The 24,708-nt window shown below is 37.9% G+C and overlaps 1 protein-coding gene across 4 annotated transcripts in view; it reads right to left on the reverse strand.

Annotated features, from left to right (window-relative positions):
- The window catches only part of MBP (myelin basic protein), a 115,094-nt gene that overhangs the window by 69,970 nt on the left and 20,416 nt on the right, over nt 1–24,708 (reverse strand). For all 4 annotated transcript variants that reach the window (XM_064658325.1, XM_064658300.1, XM_064658310.1 and 1 more), the window contains exon 2: nt 17,537–17,611. In XM_064658325.1, coding sequence (XP_064514395.1) covers nt 17,537–17,587 — 51 coding nt within the window. In that variant the 5' untranslated portion in view covers nt 17,588–17,611. The remainder of the gene's footprint in view (nt 1–17,536; nt 17,612–24,708) is intronic.

Below are 24,708 nucleotides of genomic sequence, written 5' to 3' on the forward strand. Positions count from 1 at the left end.
CACTAATACCTTCAGATTTTGGTGCCCTCCTCTGGAGCACACTTACACTCTAATGCAGCCCAGAGTGTAACATGCAGATGTGGGTATGCAATATTTTGTATGTACATATGTGTGTGTGTGTGTGTGTGTATATATATATATGAAATACTTGCATATATATGTGTGTGTATATATATATATATATGTGGGTATTTCATACATGCAATCTGTTTAATATTTTTCCAAACTTGCATGAAGCGATGTGGCTAGTTTCTAACTGGTCTTGGTGATTTCATATGGAAGGAGTACAGCTAAAATATTACATTTTTTCCTATATATCAATAATTTAGCACATTCCTAACTTTCAGAAATAGTCATCTTGAGTTAATGATTGCTGCTTACCACACTAAGCCAGTGGTAAGACATACCCTGAGTGCCCAAAGAAATTACTCATTCAGATCACACACTCAGTGCTTCTTCAGTCCCAGGTGACATCTGATTCATCAGATACATTATTACATCAGATACATTATTACAATACACATTATTACTCACCTGGAAATAGGGGAGGTTTTCCTGTAAAGCTAATTGCTTCCACTTATGTACACCATAAAGACTGTGATCAGAAAACATTTATCCAAAGTGTTTTCAGATGGTCAATATGATAAGATATGTGCTCCATAATATAGATGGTTCATAAGGCTGTTCTCATACCTTTTGAAAAGAATGAAGAGCTAATCTAATTACTGAATAAGAAAGATGCCATGTGCACTATACACAATCCTGAAGTTCTTCAGGAGCACTTCTTGTTTTGTTGAAGGGACAGTATTGCTTTAAACAATTGTAGCTTCCATTTTCCAAATGTATAAAGTCAAACAAAGAAATTAAACCTGAGAAAGACCAAGAAATATAAATTCCCAACTGATTGTAAAAATAAATGTCCATCTTCTCTAATACCAACGTAAATAAGTATCAGAAGTGATGACAATGAAAGACTCGTGCATGTACGGACAGAAGAAATGGTTAAGACCAGAAATACAGACTGTGAGCAGCCAGCTTATCACTCAGTGAGCCAAAAAGCAAACAGAAACTGACATTTAAAAAGATGATTCAGTTTACCAGAGCTTGATTCATTAATGTGGTTCTAGTAAAAACCCTGCACAGCTTCAGGAAAAGTATCATGTTGAAATTCAAGTGTTATGTGTTAAAAAAAAAAAAAGGATTTAAATAAATGCTACCTTGCACTACCTAAAGACATCATCTGTGCAAGCCCCAGGCTCTGGGTGGGAGCATGAAACTACTAGCAAACATTTCCATTCACTGCCCGAGGTCTGTCTCAAACTCTAGGCAGGAACAACTGTTCTTCTCTTCTTCAACTTCCACCTTTTCCTCTAGTGCCTAATTTTTAGATCTTTCCTCTTTTATAGTTATTTAATTAGAGGGAAAAAACAAAACAGTAAACAAACAACAAACCAACCAAACAAAACCCCAACCATTAGCTCAGCCCATCAGCATTGCCTTTTTTCTGTGACCACTCAACACTAACTCTGTACTTTACAGTGTACAGGCTGGTATCAGTCAAGACTTTGTAAATCTGTGACCATTGTCTATCTCCCTATAAAGGTTTCAAGCAAATAAGGGCCATCATCCAACTAGAAAATGTATGTCATGCCTCTTCTGTCTTTTATGTGGATTTGTCTTGAAAGGAAAAAGGCCTTCGTGCTTTTTGTCGATTATCCCAAAGTGCAATACTTTATTGTAGTATAAAAGACTGTCAAAGGTAGGGTACACTCTGTACTCAACAGAAACCTCTGTGTTAACACTGAAGGAGTGATAATGCATTGGTAAAGTGAGAGACATTCTTAATACACAGCATTTCAAATGCTTGGCTGTTTTTTTTATTAAAAGCAGATGACATAACAGTTTTAACTGTAATTGTTCTCCATGGATAGAAGGTGTGTGGGAACAGCCTGCTTGGATTTACCAAAGGCAAATGTTATCTGACCAACCTGACTGCCTCCTGTGATGAAATGATTGGTTCTGTGGAGGAGGGGAAAAGCATAACATCATATCCCTGACTTTAGTGTGGCCTGTGACACAGCCTCCCACAGTCTGCCACTCTACTCTTATATTCAAACAGAGAAGATAAGGTTTGGGTAGGTGGAATACAAGCGGTGGATAACTGGTTGCATCACCACGCTCAAAAGACTCTGATCAACAGCACAGCACCCTACCAGCAGTCAGTCAGCATCCACATCCCTCAGGGATCAACTCTAAGGCCAATATTGTTTAGTGTCTTTATCAAAGACCCAGGTAATAACAAACTGGTGGACTGGTCAGTACACTGAAAGGAAGAGCTGCTATTCAGAGGAACCTCGACAGGCTACAGAAATAAACAGACAAGAATCTCATTAAGTGCAATAAAGACACATGCAAAACTCTGCATCTGAAATGAGTTAACTCCATTCACTAGGATCAGCAAAGGCCAACTGGCCTGAAAGTAGCTTTGCAGAAAAGATTCAGTTTATTTTTTGCATCCATTTTACTTAAGTGACTATAAATGATTGCATTAAAGGTGTTTGGAACTGCTGAGCAGCTCCTGAAGTATGGCAAAGGCAGGCACTATTAGCAAAAAGGCTTAACCCTTGTTCTCCTAAACTTGGCCATTAGAGAGAAGACACACGAGTCCCTATGGAGCAAGAAGAAAAGGGTTTGGAAGAACAGATGTACTTAGGGTTGTGCTGACAATTTTTCTCCCCTTGTTCTGCTTTGCTGCTTCTATACACTTTAAAGATACTTTGCTCAGAGTCAATACCGTCACCAGCAATGACAGCTTCCTGAGGGAAAAGCTGTGTCTAATACCCCAGTCACAGCTGATCACAGAGAATTACAGAAAAACAGGAGCTTGAAGAACAGTGAAAAATTCAGGACCAGTTTCTCCCCAGAGGGGAGGGTTTCTGACCTCAAAACCAAAATGGGTGGACTAGATGAGAGACTACAAAATGCTCAGATACTCTGCTCTCTCAAATACTGGCAAAAAATGCAATCAGACAGTACTTGAGAATTATAACCTAACAAAAAATGTCAAGAATCTTTACTATGCCAGGAATAGAAATCAACACACAAAGGTTTACAGAGATGATATCATTAGTTTTGGTTTTTGCTTGGTTTGGTTTGTTAGATTTTTTTAATTGCCCATAGAAAGAACAAGAAATAAATTAAAAAACAATTGCCATGACTGAATAAATGAAGTAAATTTTTCAGTGGACAGGTTATGATACTATTCACATGACAGTGGCAATGCTGATTACTGCAGAGCCCAGGTAAATAACATAAGATCAACTACCAGCTATAATGCATTTCTCAGTGATAAACAAATAACATTCTTGGATTCAGCTAAAACAACATCATAAAAATTCAAGAAACTAATGACTATATATGCCCAATAGATATTTATGCCACTGTTATACAAGCACTGTGGAAGTAGTTCATTATAAAAATTTAGTTTTGCACATCTTTCATATACTCTGACATAATGATATAATTAATATAGGAACCATACTGAAATTAAGTTCTCCATAATCCACAGTGAACAAATCATACAGCCTAATAATCTCATGTTACCTTCCCACCGCAATAATTATTTATATACATGTACAGTCCTCCCTATCTTCCAAATATTTGGAGAAAATAAAGTAGCTTTGTAATAGAGAAATCAGTTAAAAGATGTAGAACTTCATGAAAGTTCAAAAATTCATCTTTAGCAGCATATAAAGGTCTCCAGCTCAAAGTCCTACTGTAAATTATACTAAGTGTGATTTAAAGGAAAGGTTGATCACTTAAGTAGAATCATCTTCAACAGAAAAGCTCCTTTTCAAGGATAGACACATGACCTTTCCCAAGTAACATTCCTCAAAAGAAAAATCCATAGAAAAACCCAAATCCTCGAAGACACATAGCTCAAGGCAAACTTCTCCTTGTATTATCAACACCCAGTCAATTCCCAAGTCACAATGGTCTTTTTGTTTGCCACTCAACCTTCCCCTCCTGAAGGAAGATACACATGCAAAACATACCAATTACATGTGGAAACCTTTTTATTTATAGGTAGATATACATATAAATACAAATACACATACAAATATCACACAAATATTAAAATACATATACTAATATTAAAACTAGGACCCCTAGAGCCCTGAACTAAAGGACCATGACTGTGAGAATAATAAACTCCCAGACAACCCTGAACCTGTGGGGGACTTGCTGCTTCAGCTGGATCCTGTTAAGTCTATGGTGCCTGATGGGATTTATTCCAGGATAAAGGAGCTGGCTGATGTCATCATGAGACCTCTCTCAATGATTTTTCAACCGTCTTGGGAATCTAGAAAGGTCCTAGTTGACTGGAAGCTGGCAAACGAAGCAGGCACTGATTTCTTATCTCTAATGACCAGTGACAGGACCTGAGGGAATGGTACAAAGCTGTGTCAGGGGAGGGTTTGGTTAGATACTAGGAAAAGGTTCTTCATCCAGAGGGCAGTTGGGCACTGGAACAGGCTCTGCAGGGAAGTGGACACAGCACCAAGCCTGACAGAGTTCAAGGAGTGTTCGGATGATACTCTCAGGCACGTGGTTTGATATTCTTGGGGTTGTCCTATGCAGGGCCAGGAGCTGGACTCAGTGGTTCCCTTCCATTTCAGGATATTCTATGATTCTATGAAATATATCAGGGTCCTTAACTATGGTGCAGTATGGAAAGGATGAAGTAGAAGGGCAAAAACTGGTTTTATCTCCTGTCCACAAGGCCAGGCTGCAGGGAGACTATAACTCTTCAAACTACACTGTTGTTGGTTTTCACAAGGTTTTGCTCACACATTGCCAATAGCAAATCCCATTACATTAATGTGCAAAATCTATGCTAATGTACTACTTGGCTGGCAATTTTAAGTGCACAGACGTCACACAGTTAAAGACTGCATTTCCCTCAGCAACTGTTACTTAGTAACCCTCTGCACACAAATAGAATTTTACATCACTGCATATGTGTTGTGAAGGCTAAAATCCATGCCTCAATTCTATAGGCAAGCAGGAATTAAAGGAGTCATGCGGGCAATTGTAAAACAAACTTGCACTATGTTCAATTGCTTCTCTAGGCAGAGAATTGAACTGGAGAGAGAAAACCTGTGCATAAACAAGGAGCTATTTCCACTTCTATTATCTTGCTGGTAATTTCATCATAAAAAAGAAGCAGCTGTAACTTCAGAGAAGTTAGACCTCAGACAGATTTTTTGATATTACTCATATGCTGTACAGTGCAGACTTCAGAGATAAGCAAAACAGACCTTGCAAAGCTCTTCACCTTCTCCCTTAGAGGCAGTAAAATCCATTGACTACATAACTTCTGTGTAGAATTGGTACTGCCAGAGCCACAGTCAAAACAATACTGAAAAAAGCTGTGTGAAACAGATCCAGGACTGAAGAAAACAGGTAGAGCGTGATGGATTAAAAAAAAAAAAATCTTAAAATAAATGCAGATTAGAATCCATCAGCTCTAAATACAAAAACTTAAATAGCTGTATTGTATTAACATATATTTGATCCTTCCCATGTACAGGCTATTTGGGAATTGACTGACAGTCTAACTCAAGCAGCTTGAATAACTACCCGCATGGGACTCCATAATCACTTTAGACCAAGACACTGCCTTTTTAGCACAGAACAAAATAGGTGGCCTGCTGGAAATACCTAGACATCTTTTTAATTCAATTCCCTACATTGCCAATAATATCTTATCATTACTCTGCTTTGTCCCATCCTTTGCCTCTAGCAGCCCACAGTTTTATTTTCTAAAATTATTTATTGTAATAAAAGTGGATTATCTTGACACAAAAGCAACTGATTGAGTTACATATATTGCATTTCACCAACAAATATATTTGTATGAAGGGGTTACACATAAACTATATTTGCAGTTATTAAACCAAGTGAATAAGCACATTGATAAGCAAACGCACTGCATTTGCAATTCTATTAGCAAGTTTACAACCCCTACAGTCTAGCACATCTCCTTTAGTGCAGCATTCAAATAACCATTTCCTATTTCTTCCTAACTATGAAAAATAGTTATCCTAAAGCAGGATTTTGAAAACTCTGGCAAACCAAAACACTCTTCCCCTCAAAATTCCTCCCCTCAAATTTTGTCCTGTAATAGGTAACTCAACAGAAATGAAAGTTCTCCTTGCAAAATCATAGAGAATCAATGCTTCAAAATGTGAGTTCCTACTCAAAGCTTTTTTTGCTGTCACAACCATACCTTGATATTAACAACACTGTAACAAGCAGGATGTCCCAACTCAGACCAGAAACCTTTAGTCCAGTTAAGCACCAGGCATTGTTTTCTCTTAAGGAAACAATATTAAGATAGGAACCATTTCAAGGTTTGAAACTAACCACATTAAATCATGACCAAAAGAAGTCCAGATGCTCATAGTTGTTGCTGAAGTCCTCCTTTTCATAAAGACACAAGACCCAATTTGGCAGCACAGCAGCAGAATTGAGAACTGAGCAGGAGACTTGGCCAAGTCTTACTCAGTGATTGGGACAATTAACTGGCCGTCTGGCTCCCTGCAGGAAGAAAGCAGCTCTGCCCCTGCTTCACCAGGCCATGGTTTGCAGCCTAATTGGTTAAAGCAAGCCTACCAGAGCAAAAACCAGAACAACTTGTCATCTGCTTAGACCAGAGCTCAGAGGCTGGGATCAAAACCAAGGGCCCCTGCTCCTATGCTGTAAAAATAACTTGCACTATGTTCAATAGTGAAATAGTGCACCACGTTCTGTAGTTCAATATGAGCCATCTCCCTCATGGGCTACATGTAAGACATGTTCAGAGGGACTCCTGTTCCTTATATACAGCATCAGGAGATAGAATCAGGAGTGATACAAGACAGGCAATTTAGTTCATACAAAGTCTATGTGTCAAGCCCTATAAGCTTCAAAAATGCCACAAACCTTTTATTCTCCCAGAATCAAGTGACTCAACAGCTGCAATACAGTGTTATTACAGTATTAACTGCATTATGCTCTGGCATTATAAACTCTGCAAAATCCCAGAGTAGAATCTGACACCTGAAAGATCTCAGCATCTGTTGTCAAAGGCAGACATGGGACCTGCTCCACTGGTTGTTTGTGTACTTGGAGTTAAAGGTCACTAGCCAGGACACCCATACAGTCTGTTGAGAGGCTGTTGGAACCCAGAGCTCCCCATTCCACCTGAATATATCCACGGATAGGGATCTTTCGGCCTCCCCGCCCCAAGCTGTATAAAAATTTCATTTTTAGATGGTTTTATCAATCCTTGTAAGACCTATATAGCATAGCATAATATAATAACAAGAATAAAATAATAAACAATAGACAAGATGCCAGTAGAAAGGAAAAGGAAGAAACAGATAGAAGTATACTGAAAAAATTTCAGAATGGAATTAAGTCCCCTCTCACCCTGAGAGGATTGCAGGAAAGTAGAACACAAGACACTGAGGTCAAAACAAGATGAAAAGGTGTCAGAATTCTTTTTTTTTTTTTTAAATATTGAATTGTAGAATCAAAATATCAACATTAAATGGTCAAGTAAATTAATTCAGAATTCTAAGTTTGAATGTTCAAATCCGCATTGTCAGAACATGCTTCATTTAAGCCAATCTGAATGTAGTGGATTACAGTGGTTCAGATCCATCTCAAATAACATAAATATAACATATATATAACATAAATTTTCTCCAAACACAGATTTGATTCTGAAAGAAACCGAAGATTAGCACCACACCATAGGAAAGAACCTCTTTCTATCAGCAAGTATAGTGCAGCACATGACACTTTCATGTATTTCTTTCAGCAGAAAAAAAGTAAGTTTTAGTCTTCATTATATACAGTCTTGACCTAGAATCTCATCTCATGTGACTGAGCTCCAGAAGTAACATCACTTGTCCCAAACAGACTCAGTTTTCTGTGTAGCAGCATACCAAAGACAAAACAGTTGTTACTTTAGGCATTGGGGCTCACCTACTGTGAACTCTGAAGCCTCTCCTAGAACGCAAAGATATATTTAACTATACTCGTAGTATATATTTTTAAAATATATTAAAGATATTTAAAATCAAAAAATATTAGGTATTGAAATATCTTCAATATATTTTATGATGCATAAACATTTCTCACTGAGAGGCACTGACTTGAGATTCTGAGTCTTACATTCAGCAATCTTTCATCTGCCAAGTCGCAAAAAAACAGGATTGTCTGGAATTTCAGACATGAGTTTAAAAAAAAAAAAGTACTGATTATTCAGGCTTTATCACTGTGCACCATAAGGAAAGTTTTATCTGTAGTAGAAAGTTCTGCTTCAGCGTTAAGAAAACATTTAACTTGTAGTTCATAGGGAACATCAGAATGGATAGTCAGACTCCCCAGGGTGGAGGCTACTGATCTTGCCTTTTGAAACTGATATAGAGAGTACTTTTGCAGCCATCCAGGGATATAAGCAGAGTATGAATACTTGAATACCCTTGTGTTTATATATAAACATTTTTAAATATACATTTGTACTTTTTTCTGTATGGACATGTACATACTTATATATATGAGTGCACAAAAGGAACAGAAGTGAGATTTAAAGTTTTTTGCACACAGTTCCACTTCACGTTGACAAATTTTAGCCACATTTCCCCAAAAGAACTACACAGCAATTCTTACATTTTCTTCATAAAACAAATTTTTCAACAGGTACAAGGTACAAATGCAAAAATCCAACACAGCTTTATGACAAAGGAGTATATAAGTGGCGATGACAGTAGGTCGTAAAAATAACAGAAAACAGTTTTGATTTTCAGCTTTCAAATATTGACAGTGGCACTACTGGATAGCCTTGTAAAGCAATGTACTGTGGTATGCTGGGACAGTTGCAGAAAGTCATATGCCAACACGAAGAGAGAGACCTGGCTTGAAAATAGTTTTTCTAATAGATATGTGTTGTCAGAGAAGCGCAAATTTTCTGTTTTCTTCTACGGTGTTCACACCTTCCTGATCAGACTGCCTGTTAGCTGGCCATCTCTTCACTGTTTCTGAGCATGCAACAACACTGTTAGCAACTAAGTACTATTTTTAATGCCTCAGAAAAATCAAAGCAATGTATTTTGACTGCATCAGAGGTGCTGGTAGAAAGTAGCATGCAGAAAGAAACTGGGCATAAGAAGTAGAGGGAAAATAAAGTAGAAGGAACTAGGAGTACAAGCCAGTTATGACCACAAAACCAAAACAACCCCCCCCCACATCACTCAGACTTCAACATCACTGTCTTGAATTGTTTTGAATCAAAATACCTCCAGCATACTGGGATTTCCATAACTCATCTGAAAACCTCAGCACCACCAAAGAGTGAATCCATTCCTGAAGCTTTACACAGAACAGGAACAACTGAGGACCCCAAAATGGTGACTACTGTTTTGATAACAAGTGTCTGGTTTGAAGATAGATCTTAGGGGTCGTAGACTTGTTAAGATTTCTGGCTCTTGGGTCTTTTCGATGGTTTTTGAGCTGCCTAGCAATCATGAGCAAGCTGAGTGCCCTCATGCCTCCCTAAATCAGCTTTCAGTTCTAGCTAAGTTTAGCCTCATCAGCCTGAACATCACTCTGTGGCACTGTCACAAAAATGCAAGATTTCCATTACTGCCTCTTCCTGATTACAACTGATGCTCAGAAGTCCCCCTAATTATCCAGGGTAACTGTTATGTACTGTGTGGCTTTTGGCACTATGCAAATTTTGATATTTTTATGGCCACATTCACTGGTTGCTGCACTGAAAGATCAGATTGTTTTTAAGAGTGAATCTTATCTCAGCAATCAAGAATAAAGTTATATTATTCTTCTTAAAAGCTTTTCAGTTTCCTTTTTAAAAAACCCCTTGTTTTCTCCAGCAAATGCTATCAAAGCATTTCCATCAGCTCAAAGCAAAGCGCCTGAAAAAGTTAAATAAAAAGGAAAAACGTTCTGTGATATTTCAGCTCAAAGAGAAAAAATAAACTGTAGCCACAGACAAGCTAAACTTACTCAGTGTACAAATAGTTGCAGTTATTCAAGAAATTCAGCTTCTGAAGTGCAAAAAGAAGCTACTGTCAGTGATACTTTCTATGGGAAAGTCCTGTATATTTGTCCTTATGATGTCCATTACACACTTGCTGAATTTACAAACAAGAGCAGGATTCAACTCAGCTTAACGATGTGGAACTCCTCTTTTCTCATGGCAGAATATGTAGCATCAGATCTAAGCAGAGACAGTGTTTTGACTTTGTACTGAGGCACAGTGTAAAACCACGTCTTACAACTAGTTACACTACGCTAGCTGCACAGTAGTTACACTATACACAGAAGTGCAACAGTGTGAAGCTGAGAATTAAAGCATGGCTCCAGCACTTTCCTCACAATTGCTGCCCAAGAGCATCAAAGACAACAGAATAAGCGTTAGGAGAAAAAGATGAGAACAAACTTTAAAATGCATCTTTAACAGGGTTTAATACTTGTGCTAGAGGGCAGGTTTGTCTTACACTGGAGATTCCATTGTGGTTTGGCACTGGGTATCCACAGGTAAAGCTTGGCAATTTCTGTAATAGGGAGAATACATTGAATTGCAAGTGAGTTTACATCCATAACTGCATTCTAAGGTAATACATTGTTGCAGAAGTGTTTTTAAGCTCTTCTCAAATATAACTAAGGCCCAAGCAACAAACAAGAATTTTCATCTCACCCAATTTCAGAGCAGGTGATACAACAAGTCCTGGTCGATGGCAAGTTAAATATGAGTCAGCAGTGTGCTGGCAGCCAGGAGGACCAACCGTGTCCCGGGGGGCATCAGGCAAAGCATCGCCAGCCAGTTGAGGGAGGGGATTTTCCCGCTCTGCTCTGCCATGGGGCAGCCTCACCTTGAATACTGTGTGCGGTTTTGGGTGCCACAATGTAAGAAAGACATTAAGCTCTTAGTGTCCAAAGGAGAGCAATGAAGATGATGAAGGGCTTTGAGGGGAAGCCGTATGAGGAGCGGTTGAGATCACTTAGTCTGTTCAGCCTGGAGAAGACTGAGGGGAGACCTAATTGCAGTCTACAATTTCCTCATGAGAGGAATAGGAGGGGCTAGTACTGATCTCTTCTCTCGGGTGACCAGTGACAGGACCCGAGGGAATGGCCTGACATTGTGTCAGGGGAGGTTTAGGTTGGATATTAGAAAAAGTTCCTCACTCAGAGGGTGGTTGGACACTGGAACAGGCTCTGCAGGGAAGTGGTCACAGCACCAAGCCTGACAGAGTTCAAGAAGCATTTGGATGATACTCTCAGGCACATGGTGTGACTTGGGGATGGTCTTGTGCAGGGCTAAAGGTTGGACTTGATGCTCCTTGTGGGTCCCTTCCCACTCAGCATAATCTGTCATTCTGTGAACATATTGTCGCATGTTGATCTGTGACCACCATAACAGTAAAAGCACAAACGGTTATGTGAGGAAGGAAGATACTGCTCCCTTTCAGGATCTCCATGTCACTTACTGCTTCCTCAAGATTAAAAATATGAACAACTTTGCCTTCATTTCTCTGGTGTGAAGATGCTAATAAACTGAACAACATGTTCTCTGGCTGAAGTATGGGCTGACTCATTAGAAAAGTCATCTCAGCAAATAGAACAGTTCACAGAGAGTTCACAAAGAATTCCCAGTGCATTACGCTCCTGTTCTTCCAGGAGTATAATTGCTAATTTAAGTGGTACTGGCATTAAACTCATTTGAAAGGACATTTATCTAGTTCTGTATCAAAACTAACAAGGAGGGAACTATAGGAAACAACCTCAACAACAACATGGCACCTGAAGCACAGGAGCTGAAAAAGCACAGAGTGCACTTCCCTCTTCTAGTCAGTTCTGTAGGCTGAGGGTGGGAAAACAAAGCCTAAGACCCTACCTCTTCCCCAGTCAAAACCACAGTGACTGCACCTCTTCCTTTTACACCCATGCAAGCTCAACCTGCTCAAGACCTAAATCAAGAAACACTAGTACTTAGCCGTTGTGTGCTGAACAGGAAAACATGCTCTCAACTTATTTTATGAAACCATTGCCTACACATTTACTCGAAACACTGAAACACTTGCTGAAATCAAAATCTGAGCTTGTCATATTTTAGACATTAGAAAGATCAAATATTATGATTATAACTGACCATACTAAATTCAGCGCCCGAAGAATTTAATGAACAGTCAAGTATTGAAACATATCACTTGGATTTAGACACATGAATTGTTCCCTTTAACTTTGTAGTAGAGCTATTTGCCTAGTGAACCATTAACACAGACTTCCAATACCAAACTGAAAGATGGTCCTAGGGTTAATTTTTGAAGACAGATGTCATAGCTGCTTCATGCTTGGCATTCTCAGAGGTTTCAAACCGTACAGTCATTTCTGTATCGTTATGATATCATCTCACTAGCTGAAGCACGTTAGCATCTGAAGGCTCCACTCAAGGTCTCCAAGCACTACTATTAATACAGAATGACACTGCATCAGTCCCAACAAACATTCCAGAGAAAGAAATTAAACAGAGAGACAGAGAGAGCACATGAGGACTTGCTCAAGGCCGAAGCTAGGTTGATAGTAGAAACTGAAAAAAACAGACATCTATCAGATAGTAATGCTTAACCTGACTGCCTAGAATTTCCCTTCACACTCTTGAAGAGGATTTGCCTCTTCCAAAAGCAGCAATTCCTTGTGCCAGGCACCAGCTTAACCAGATGCTTGTTGGTCACAAGAATTTCTTCACTGTGTATGTAACCTTTAAAACTGGCTGGTGAAAGTGCTCATCAAATCTGTCACAGAAAACACTGTCGCTCTCAACATTTTAAAGTTTTTCTCTCTTTTTCCTTTGCCTTCAGGAAGACATTAGCTCAGAGGAAGTGTTCTAATCAAAAACATCAAATCGCAAAGAATACACCATAAAAGGACCCATGCTTTTTATTGCTTTACAGCAAAAGGTAAAACTGAGAAAACTCACAATTACACTAGAAAATAAAAAGAGTGCTATGCAAGTTTGCTAGGGGAAGAAAGTGAAAAAGTTGCATGATTGATTTGTGGATGGCAATAAGACTATATAAATGTAATAAAATCAAAAGCCACATTTGTTAGTTTTTTCCTTTCTTGATAATTTATGATGCATACCAAGAGGAAGCACCTGGTAAAAACCACACATAGCTCAGGTCTGTAAGTGGTCTCAACCATGAGGTAGTGCATCAGTGTGAAAACCTTTTTGCTTGCAGATTGTTGAGCATATATGAGATGATCAATACAACTACCATCATGTATCAGCCATCCTCAGAATTTCATCTCCCTTTTACAAGGGAGAGGCAGAAAACTTTCTGTCAGTGTTATCAGGACCACTACTGCAGTCTTAGACAGGGTGCAAATTTCTAAACATTAGCAAGACAACAGGGGAAAAAATGAGTAAAGAAAATAGAATCTCCTCAAAAGCAGTGTAGAAACCATCTGATTTATTGAACTAGTGATGCTGAGTTCTCCTTAAACACTGGGAACCAGTCAATTTCTTAAAATTATCGAATCAACCACTGCAAAACACATTATAGAATCTAGGTGCATACCTCATTGCAATTAAAGGCAAGGTTTTTCATAAGTTTACTACCCAGCAAGATCCAGTCATTATTAACAGATTATTTTTAGTTCATATAAAACATTAAATTTTAGATTGAGTGCCTTATCACCACTAGGTCTGTTTTCAGTTTTGGCCTGCAGTTACATTTCCCAAGGTTTTTCAGAGCTGGGTATCAGAGGGTTTGGTTCCTTGGTGTTTATTTACAGCACACCCCAAGTACATCAATGATGTGAGCTGGGTAGAGAATCCAGTATTTCCAATAATCTAATATATTCTAGGCCCTTTTAAGTTTCTTGAGCAATCTCTTGACATGGCAGGGCCATGGGTTTTGATCTTTCTTTATAGGTCACAAGCTTGGTTTCATGCTTGCCACAGTAGTATGTGACCATGGAAACCAGGCTCCTTGGACTAGGTGCACTTGATAGTTGCTGTGGAAGAAATGGGACAATGCTGGAAACCTTCCTTCCAACCCCCTCGTCCCAAACAATCAATGAAGTTAAGGGCCAGTTTTGACAGGTGCTAAGAAGGTTCAAAGATTTTGGGATGGCAATAATGTGCTGTGCAGAATTCTCTGAGGAAGACAATCAAAATGAGGAGTAGCAGCAAACTTTGCTGTTGTAACACAGGCAGCTTTAGTCATTACAGAAGAGATTGTGGCACTTTGTAGTTTAGTGATGCCAAATTAACTAAGATCAACTACAGCTCTGAACAAAAACCAATAAAACTTCACTGTCTACTCTGTCTACTCCTTTACAGTTAGGTCTCTGAGAACTTAAAGAAACTCAGGGCATGAAGGATAGCCCTTTTTCTTTTTGCTGTTGTTTTTAGATATATTTATGTAAAGTTTAAACCCAAGTATTAACACTAAGAACAAAGTAAACAAACAGTTACACATTTACTAATGCATTAAGCAGATGCAAAGACTAGAACCATTCAAAGTAAAAAGAAAAGATAAATTACTGGTTCATTGAATAGGTTTTTTGTATCTTACAAAACTCTAAAGGATGTCAATCCATCAAACACAAGAGAAAGCAACCCAACAGAAATGAGATGGTGTATATTATTGCTTTGAGTAAAACATAAGGGTTTTGTAAACACTTTTACACATTATTTAGGTCAAATAGACCAATTATTTTTTAAAGCATTCATTTAATTTCACAGTATCTCATTATTTATTACATAATCGCTATAGCTTGGCATATTTATAAATCAAGAGGAGAACAATATTTTGAAAGAAGTGTCACAGCATGGGAAGCCATTTTACTGTCTTTTGCAGACTTCCTAATTTGAAAGCATCTTGGTATCATCTTAGATATTTGATGAAATAATTCCTTTTCTGAAATCTATTTCTAATTTTGTAATTCAAATAGTCAAATTTACTAAAAGTAAAGTGAAGTTAGATGTCAACTAAAAATAATCCCAAACCAACCCCATAGTAATTGGTGTATTACAGGACATTTACTGAACAACCAAGAATTATGATAGCTGCAGTTGGCAACAGTTTCTCTAATGTCACTACACATAAAATAGCTCTGTGCAGAAATGGTCTATCATTTCAGGAGCCACTACCGTCTTTGTAAACTTGACATCAAAAGTTCAAAGATCTGCCTAAAATTCTGCTGTTTTCTTTGGTATTAAAGGTTTGAGAAAGGAGGTATAGTAAACGGTCTGAAGTGTGAAAGTAATGAAGTTTAGAAAGACTCTTGAGGAGATGTTCACCTCTTTCATTGCAGTTTTATCGCTATGAGTGAGGAGGGGCAGTTCAGCATTTCTGCTGTAGTCTCTGAAAGCCTCAGCAATTGTCTCCCATTCCATACTAGAAGACTGGTGGGAAGACAGTTCTAATTTACAGCTATATTGAACAACAACAGAAAAGCTACTTCAACTTAAAAAAAGAAAAAACGAAAGGGAAAGAAAAAGTCTGACATGTGGTTAATACTACCTCTAAGAAGAACTTTAATGCTGCCTGTAAGAACTGAATCAAGATTGAGTACCTATAGGGAATACATAGTAGCACCTTAACCATCTATTTCCTGACTTTAAATCTGTGGCCTTGAAATTTCTTGTGACATGACATTACTGTGCACAAAGGGAGATTTTGATCAAGCATTGCTAATTTGAAAGTTTAGGGGTTTGGGGTTTTGATTTTTGTCCCTCTTAGAAGGATGAGTGAGGGACAGAACATATTACTACAGTAATAAGTTCCTCCTTCAAAAAACAATTTTGGTAAATGAATATTATTTTGATTGCAGAATCAAGTATTCTCCATGAACTAATCAGGAAAAAGAAGGAATTTTAAAGAACTGCAGCAAACCACTTCCTTGTGGATCTGTCCTACACACCAAGTGCAAGACTCAAGGCCACCTAACTCCTCCTCACCACCATAGTCCTTCCACCTACTGCATAGGCTGCTACAATTTGAAGAATCTTTAGCTTTTTGACACCCCATGTGCCCAACAACTCACCCACCTGCCACGAAGATGAATCAAACACCTGTGATCTCACAACGCGAGAGAAGATACAATGTGTTTTTCTGACCAAATTTTGTCCTCGAATACCAAATCAGGGCATATGTAGTGCACTACAGCCCATCAAGCTCTGTAAACCTACCGTATCACACCTGCAGGACCTCACAGTCAGAAAGGATCAAAATACTTGGCTAAATGCATATGTTTGGTACATTCGACTTTGCTGCACAACAGTTTTCTGAAGGGCAAGTCACCACAGGACAACAACGTGGGACTCCTACTATTGTTTGTACTAAAACCGAAACTTTGGGCCACAAAACGATTTTACAAAATGCTGCACCAACACAAAACAAAACCATATGTACATATGTAGCCAGCTGTCCTGTCTTCCTGCTGTTTTATTATTCCTTCCAGCGTGCTTATGTATTTTCCTAAAGGAGATGGCAAAGAACTAATAACTGTACAAATTCTAGTTTGTATACCTTTTAGGGATAGCTGCTTATCTGCCACAGCAATGCAAAATACCCACATTCCTCCAGAAAAAGCCCAGAACTATCTGTTTACATCATCTGTCCAATGCAAAGGGCAATAACTTTATACAGTGTGGGCTTCGACTGTAAACTGTTATTTTTGGGTGAGGATGGGTGGAGGGAAGATAGCAACAGCTAGCAACAAGCAGCATTTTTTTTATATATATATGGGAAGATGTCCTGTTTTAGGATATGTGTGAAATCTCTTCTGGTACAACATAGAAAAATAAACAAACAAGATGTTATCACAAGCCAAACAGAACACCACGTTATTTGCAGAAAATACAACAGTGTCAGCAAAAGCTTAGAAAACAAATATGAACTTTTAATGAACATTTTGACAGTTCTCATATTTCTTTGGGGGGGAAGGAGATTTTTAAAGCTGTATCTCCTCAGACTGACAGTCTTTTCCTTTAGAATCCTCTTATTTTATGTATTTCCATATAGCTTCTTTCTTATGGATAAAGCCAGTGACTGCTGAAACGGAAAACAGTCAACACACAGAAAATAACTTGGCTCACCAACTCTAAAAATTCTACAATATCTTGCTTCTAAGGATCACTTCATTCATTTCCACCATGACTGAGAAGCTTATTATCAGCTGTGGATCTGACATGGGAAAACATCACATCTCTCATTAAATCCAGCACAGGAAAACCTGATTTGGCCACATCTCACAGGATTTCATCTTTTCATAGGATTTCATCATCTCATAGGATCTCATCATCTTTCAAAGAAAGGTGTTCATTTTATAGTGTCAACTACAAAATAGTAATGGTATCATCGATCTGGTAAACAACTGCTCTAAAAAATCCCATATTTCATAACATACATATTTCTCAAGTAGCCTCATCTCTACAATTTTCTCCACCTACCTTGGTTGACTTGTCAGCACTATGTTCTCGTTTTCCTACATGGTTCCCCATGCTGGATCACCAAAACCTAAAATTCTGAAAAGATAAAACCAAAACAGCATTTTTGAAACCAATACATTTGCACAGAAATACGAATTAATTTTTCATCTGAGACATAACAAAGAAATTTTTCTCATACAATAAGCATTTTTTACAGTCCAAGGTAAGATCTGTGAAAGATGCTGAGGAATAAAAATATGCTTATCTGGTCTATTTTGCAAATTAAGCAATACCAGAAAGCTTACCACCTTCTAAAAAGAAAACTAAAAAAATAAAAAATGTTCATTGTGAAACTTGCATATAAAACAAGACTAGACCTGTTTTTTGATATTATGTTTATAATAACAAAACAATGCAATATGTATCAAATAATCTGAAAATGCAAACTTCCATAAAAGATCAAGTAAGTTCACATTTACCATTATATAAACAGCAACTACTGAAAAAAGCACCACACTAAACTGCCAACAACTTGCTGTGGAGGTTAGAACGTGTAAGTTCTTTACAGTTCCCACTTTCATGACAAACATGTAAGCAAGGAATGCCAACTCTTTCTTTGTATTTTCTGTCTCATCCTGTTGTATTTCAGCTTTAACAGAGCTCATGTAGGTTAAACCACAACACTCAAATTTCAGGTTTTAGAGCACACTTGTGGTTATGCCACATATTTCTTCTCATAGAAACATGTGTTTGTATAGGATTTTACACACAGGTGCTGCCTTCAGCTGACATGAATGCAGTGCATCATAGCATTTAAAGTCAAGAAACTTAAAACGACATGCAAAAAATGTTCCAAGTGGATTTTTTCCTCTCAGAATCAAGAACTGAATTTTCAGTAATAAAGTTCAGCTTCTGGTGCTAACAGTAACACTTTATTACTCTGCAATAAACAGAAGTATATACCATCAAACTTTAGCAGCAGAAATCCTGGCACTATGCTCTCACTATCAGAAGGATAAATTACTTCCTTAAGCATAATCTTATGACTGGAAGAAAAGACAACTAGACTTATGATAGAAAATGCATGAAGCAAAACAACAGGCTGTTAACGCTCAGTAGAATACCTATAGTTACAACCCCCATCTACATGATTTGTGTACAAAAGGATTCTAAAGAGAGAAACTTTGATTACTCATGACTTTCCATCACAGAAATGTGAACTTTGTGAAAAGCAATCTTATACTGTATCTCTACTGCAAATTTTGGAGAGACTGATAGATTTATTCACACAGACACTCCACTCCCCCATCCAACCACCCAAAGACAAATTTCAGACTTTGAGGGCCTATAGTGCTTATTTGACTATTCACTGAATTCAATTTGCTCTAAAATCAAAGTGCCACACACTGTATTACATTTATTCAATTAAACAATTCCTCACAAATACACACCTCTAAGTTTTCACAAAAGAAAAATTAAAAACCATCCAAACTCGGTAAATGTACCCAAGGTAGAATTTACTGACAAATTGGAAACATTTTTTTTTTTTTAAACAGCACTGTCTATGGTATAAAAGATGAAAAAAACCCCAAACAAACAAAAAAAACCCCACAGCAACCCTATCCTTTTAATTTGTGAAATCAATACAACCAATTCACATATTTTGAGGTTCTTAAAATTTTCAAGGAAAAATACAAATAAATTCATATACACTGGGTTTCAGAGCTGAACTTCCTCAAACCAGCCTTTCCTCTACAAATTATAAGCAGCAGCTCACCTCTCATTACCTGTTTCGCAACATAAGGAAAAGAGAGTGGAATACAAAACTGTAAGCAATGTCTACAGAGAAACACAAAGGCATGTTCCATGTATTATTCTTCCACTCATCAAAAAATTAACTATCAAATTTGATCTATAACACATGTCTAAGTACACAGATTATGAAGCCAATGTACACTTGCAAACCTGAACTGTGATCAGTGTCCTCCTGCCTCCTGTTAGTCTCCCTGGTGTCTTTGGAGTAACACTCCAGGAACAATCACCCTGTACCACAAAATACTCAGCACAGCAGGGTCCCAGTCCTTCAATGCCAAGGTAGACAAAGATATCAGATACAGAAGAGCCAGGCTGTGAAACTAAGCTAGATAAATATTTAAAAATCATTTGCTGCCCAGTGAAAGGAAAAGTAATGAAAACCTCTATGCTGCCATGCTGTAGATACCTGAAAATAATAAGGCCAGTTTTCCACTCACAAGTCTGCACAAAGCAAGCAAACAAAATGAAACCCAAGGAAATCGGGGGTGGAATTAAATGATCTCTAAGGTCCCTTCCAACCCAAGCCATTCTGTGGAAGAGAGAAGCATATGAAATGGCTAATCCACGTGCTCCTGATTCCCAGGCGCATAATTCCTTCAGCAAGATGCTAAAAATTACACATGGAGGGAAATAAAAAGAGAAAAAAATAGCTTGGAGAAATGGAAATGTGCAACATTATTCAAAGTTTAGGAGTGTGGTTTGAAAGTACACTTACATCTCAGCCAAGTGTTACATTTCTCTACAGGAACAAACTTAAAAGCTTGGAAACTAATAGCACCGATTAAGCCTGTAAATTTTCAGTTCTGTTTTGTTTCTTGTTTTGAATGTATCAGAGGGACAGCATGTGGCCTAAATTCACATGATCAACCCCTTCTTATTCTCCAGACACTAACAGTAATGCAAACAGATTTTACTTCATTTTTTTCATGCATAAATGAATGCAGATGATTAAAAGGAAGATAAGTTAACTACAAGTACCTACTATTAATTCCTTATGTAGCACTTTTTAGCCAAAGGGACAAAAGCAACCAGGTCCTAGCAAGGATATCCTAAATGTTACAGAATTCTTCATGCTACCTATTAAATGGAGAAAACTATAAGTAATAATTTGGAAAAAAAAAAAAGGCTTCCAATCTGACGTGAATTATGAAAGGAATTGTATAGTGCCAACTGTTCTGAAGATATCTGACTAGGAAGTGAAACCGTATATATACACAAGCCTGTAAACATTAAAAACATTTACAGCAACAAAAAGACTTAATTTTTCACTTTAGCCTCAAGCAGAAGTCTGCCTTACTTGATTAAAAAGTGGGCACATGGATCCTTTTCACTTCATCATGCAAGTACACCCTGAAACATTACAACTTAAATGCTGATTTTGGTTGTTACTGTCCTGAGGGAGACCACACTGCAGTTTCTATCTGCGCCAATCTTTATGCAATGAGTTGAGCCACTGACTTCAAAGGGATTACTAATTTTTCAACCTTTGTAGAAACTTGCAGCCAACTATTCAAAACATCTGAGCTGGAAAAAGACTCATATTTTCATTTTAGTCACCTTCACAATGTACAGGTTGCCAGACTAAGCAGCTCTCTATAAAGAGAAGAAACAGCTTCTTGCACTTACTAACAAATGTCTGTTGACTGCTCAACATTCTTGTTTGCAGAGGAATCCATGCATGCTTTAGCACTGATGAACAGCCACAAGAGCAGTCACGATGCTCCAAACAATGAAAACACAGAAGTATTGTAGAAACGCAGTAATCATCTTTGAATCTAACAAGAATCACACCCTGCCAAAATAGGCTTGCACGTGAGATTTAGCTTTTGACCACTACAGCATTTATCCAAAACCTTCCTTATGAAACAGTGCAAATTTTGTAAATCCTGTGACATGAAAGATTTTGCACGTGAGCTTGAGTCACAGAATGACACTATGCATGCCTGCAGTGATCAGTTACATCATCAGCTGCCATACAGAAGTCACCATCAAGACTTGTTGGTTTCATATTAAAACCATCTGAGAGGCTCAGAAAACAACAGGCCACACAAATAAACTGATTTAACAAGACTAAAAGCTGGAAAAACTTCTGCTACCCAAAAACTTTTTTTCTTTTGGGTGAACTAAGTGAATTCATGCAGAAAGCTGTGAAATGCTGCTGCAGGCACCGCCAGCAATCACCCAGCCACCTCAGCACCATGCTATAATCACGTACCTGGCTGAATCAGCTCTGCTGCCATGACCTGACACTTCCCAATCCATGACTGATAGAGCAATAATTCCAGCTATGCCAGCTGCTCTAAGTAATTCCAAAAACCGTCACGGGATTTTGCCCTGGGGAAAGGAAATCAAATGTCTCCTCACATCAATCTACCTTCTTACGGAGTCGGCCTAACAGGTAACCTGATGGAAGCCTAGACGAGCGTTCCTGCTTTCTTCACAATAGGAACCCATATTCCAACTAGCAACAACTACAGAAACGCCACTGCCTTATCCAAGGAGAGAAACTTCTCCTTGCTGTTGCCAAATCCAAAATAAAAAAAGAAAAAATACAAAAAGGCATGGAAAAACACATACCTACAAAAATACGCTTATGTTGGGATCACGTAACTTATCTTCATCTGCACAGTTGATTAAAAATTTTAGAATCATGTATCACCATATCATTTTTTTAGCTCATTCTAATCTGCCTTGAAATTAATGGATATTTGTGGTTAAAAAGGAAGTTCTAATCATCTTCCCATACACACACACTCTACTATAAAGAAGTTTATGATTTAGAATTTTCACTGAAAGACAGAAAAATGCTACTCTAAATGTTTTGAATATACCAAGAAGTGCAATGGTATCACTTTCTGCAGGTTACACTGTTTTAAATGCAAAATATCATTTCCTTATTCACTCATGGGAGCTTGAAAAAAAGTTCATCCATGCAGTCATCAGACTTTAAATAAGTGATATTGTAATTCAGGAGTCAAAACAGTCTGTAAACAATTCTGCATTGAGCACTTTTATTGAACATTAATGGTTACTTCATATTAAAATGCATCAACTACTGTATGTCTATCATAGGATGCTGCAAATGGATTGTTAAATATGATCTTACCTCTTCCCACACATTAATTATGACTCAAGAGAACTACACATAATAATAAAGGTATGCAAGGACTTACATATTTACAAGTATCAGAACATAATTACTACCTTGTCTGGGAATACATATTCATCACAGTTGTTGGATAATAGTGCAGAGCTACAACATTAGATAGTTTTAGCAAGTGCTCCTACTCTTACTCACACATGGGAATGGTAATCATAGAACATAAAAATATTTGAGGAATTTACTTAAAACTTCCTGCTAAATTAATGACTATTCTTATACTTGTAAATATTGTACTTTACTACCATATCCAGGTCTTATTAGGAAAAATGACAAGTGTAATTTCTTTTAAGAAATGTGCAACTTGTCTCTATTTTTGGTAGCCTTCTAATGTAAACTATTAACTACAAACATACCCAGCAAAATGACAAGCAAAAGATTTTTTTTTTTTGTAATGTCAGATCCAGGTTACGTAGGTTCCTGGGAAGCAAGCTGAGACATTGCACAGCACTGGTTGCCAGCTTTGAGTGGCTTTTTTAGGCTCTCAGTGTGATATGCATCTTTGCAAGGAAGCCTTTCACTTCAGCCTTCTTTCAAAACAGATTGAGACACTGAGCACACCTCATCTGTTGCTTCAGAATTCCCTCGTGGTGGTAACCTAATACTCCAGTGCACCAAGAAAGAAACACCTCCAGCAGGCACGAGTAAGTGACCTTCAGTTAATTCCATCGGCAGCCACAGTAAGATGCTTCAGAGACAGACGTGAGCAACCACGTAACAAAAGTAACCTGCCTCTTGGACAAACTGCTCCCTAAGAATCCTGTCCTCTTAATTCGAGTGTTAAATTATTTAATAAAATATAGTGCCTTATATCCCTCACAAGTTTCACTGTTATTTAATGCAGATTTAATATTTCATTACTGTGAAAGTGTGCAATTCTTGCTAGATCAAACTTCATTTCATTTTTGACATCCACAATTATATTTCTCTGACGAATCCTTCATGAAAGAAAAATACATTATTCAAGACACATTTCCATCATGAACTATCAAAACCAAGATTTCAGAGAAGTCAACAGGAGTTTAGTACTTTCAGATATATTTAATCATGTACAGTGCCTTGCATATCAGAGTCCTGCCCTTACTGACCCATCTAGACATTACAGCAATTTCCATGTTTACAGACAACTGCATGCACCTTAGCAAGGATCCTAGACCTAGAAAACCACTCCACTGAGAGATGGGCTAAGTTCTGAAACACTATTTATCTGAGAAAGTACTTCCCAGTGCTAGCACAATTGCTCAATAACTTACATATACCTCATATATCATTGCAAAGGACACCAAACTTACTTAATTTTCTCTGCAATTTTCTGCAACAGTACGGTACATGAGAAAGGCTACAACACTGAGAAAGAATATCTTCTGAGAAAAAAATGCTGTTGAAAGCTATTTCCTAAAATTGCCATAGGGTGAGCAGAGAAGACAGAACACAAGATTTAAGATATTTTCTGACTGCTTTGATTACAATTTTCCTCTACTGCCAACAAGAAGGTTATTGCATATTATTTTTTGTAAAAGCATTTGATTTCCAGGAATCTTGCCTCAGCACAGCTGAGCATAGTCTAAACTTGATTATAGACAACAGTGAAATTACAATGAAATTGCTAAACCACATATATTTATTTTCTACAGCTTAGACTTTTCTCCTTTCTTCCTTCAACTCACCCCACTCTCCTTGCTAGAACACCAGCAGCCTCATCCCACACATTGAGAAAAAGAAAGCATAAAATTTGAAAACAAATTTCTCAACAGGGCTTTTCTACCTCCCTTCCCAAATAGAAAAGTGCTCACCTAATGTCACATAGCACATGCTGATATCTACACTCCCTTATACAAATGGAAATCATCAAAGATTTTAATCATTTGGCATTAGTCACATGTTCACCGTTTGTCTTCAAAACACTAAGATTAGTGGAGCCCTGTGAACTCTGTGTCAATGCACCTGCTGGGTCATAAGGAAATTTCTTTAATCACCTACAGTGCATCTGATGGAGGAACTAGGTACGACCCCAAAGGCCTGGGGCAAAGTACAGATACACCCAGTACATCCAAGCACCATTCCCTGTGCTTGCTGCACTTCTACTAGAGTACCTAAAACCCAGGATCTCGACTAAACGTGGATCTCCTTGTATGTCCTCTATGACTTTGCTGAGATACTTGTGCCTCACAGCTATTCCCAGTCTGGGGAACAGAGAGGGCCACACGTACACTAACAT

Source organism: Pseudopipra pipra, chromosome 1 (assembly GCF_036250125.1).
Source record: "Pseudopipra pipra isolate bDixPip1 chromosome 1, bDixPip1.hap1, whole genome shotgun sequence".
Lineage (NCBI taxonomy): Eukaryota > Metazoa > Chordata > Aves > Passeriformes > Pipridae > Pseudopipra > Pseudopipra pipra.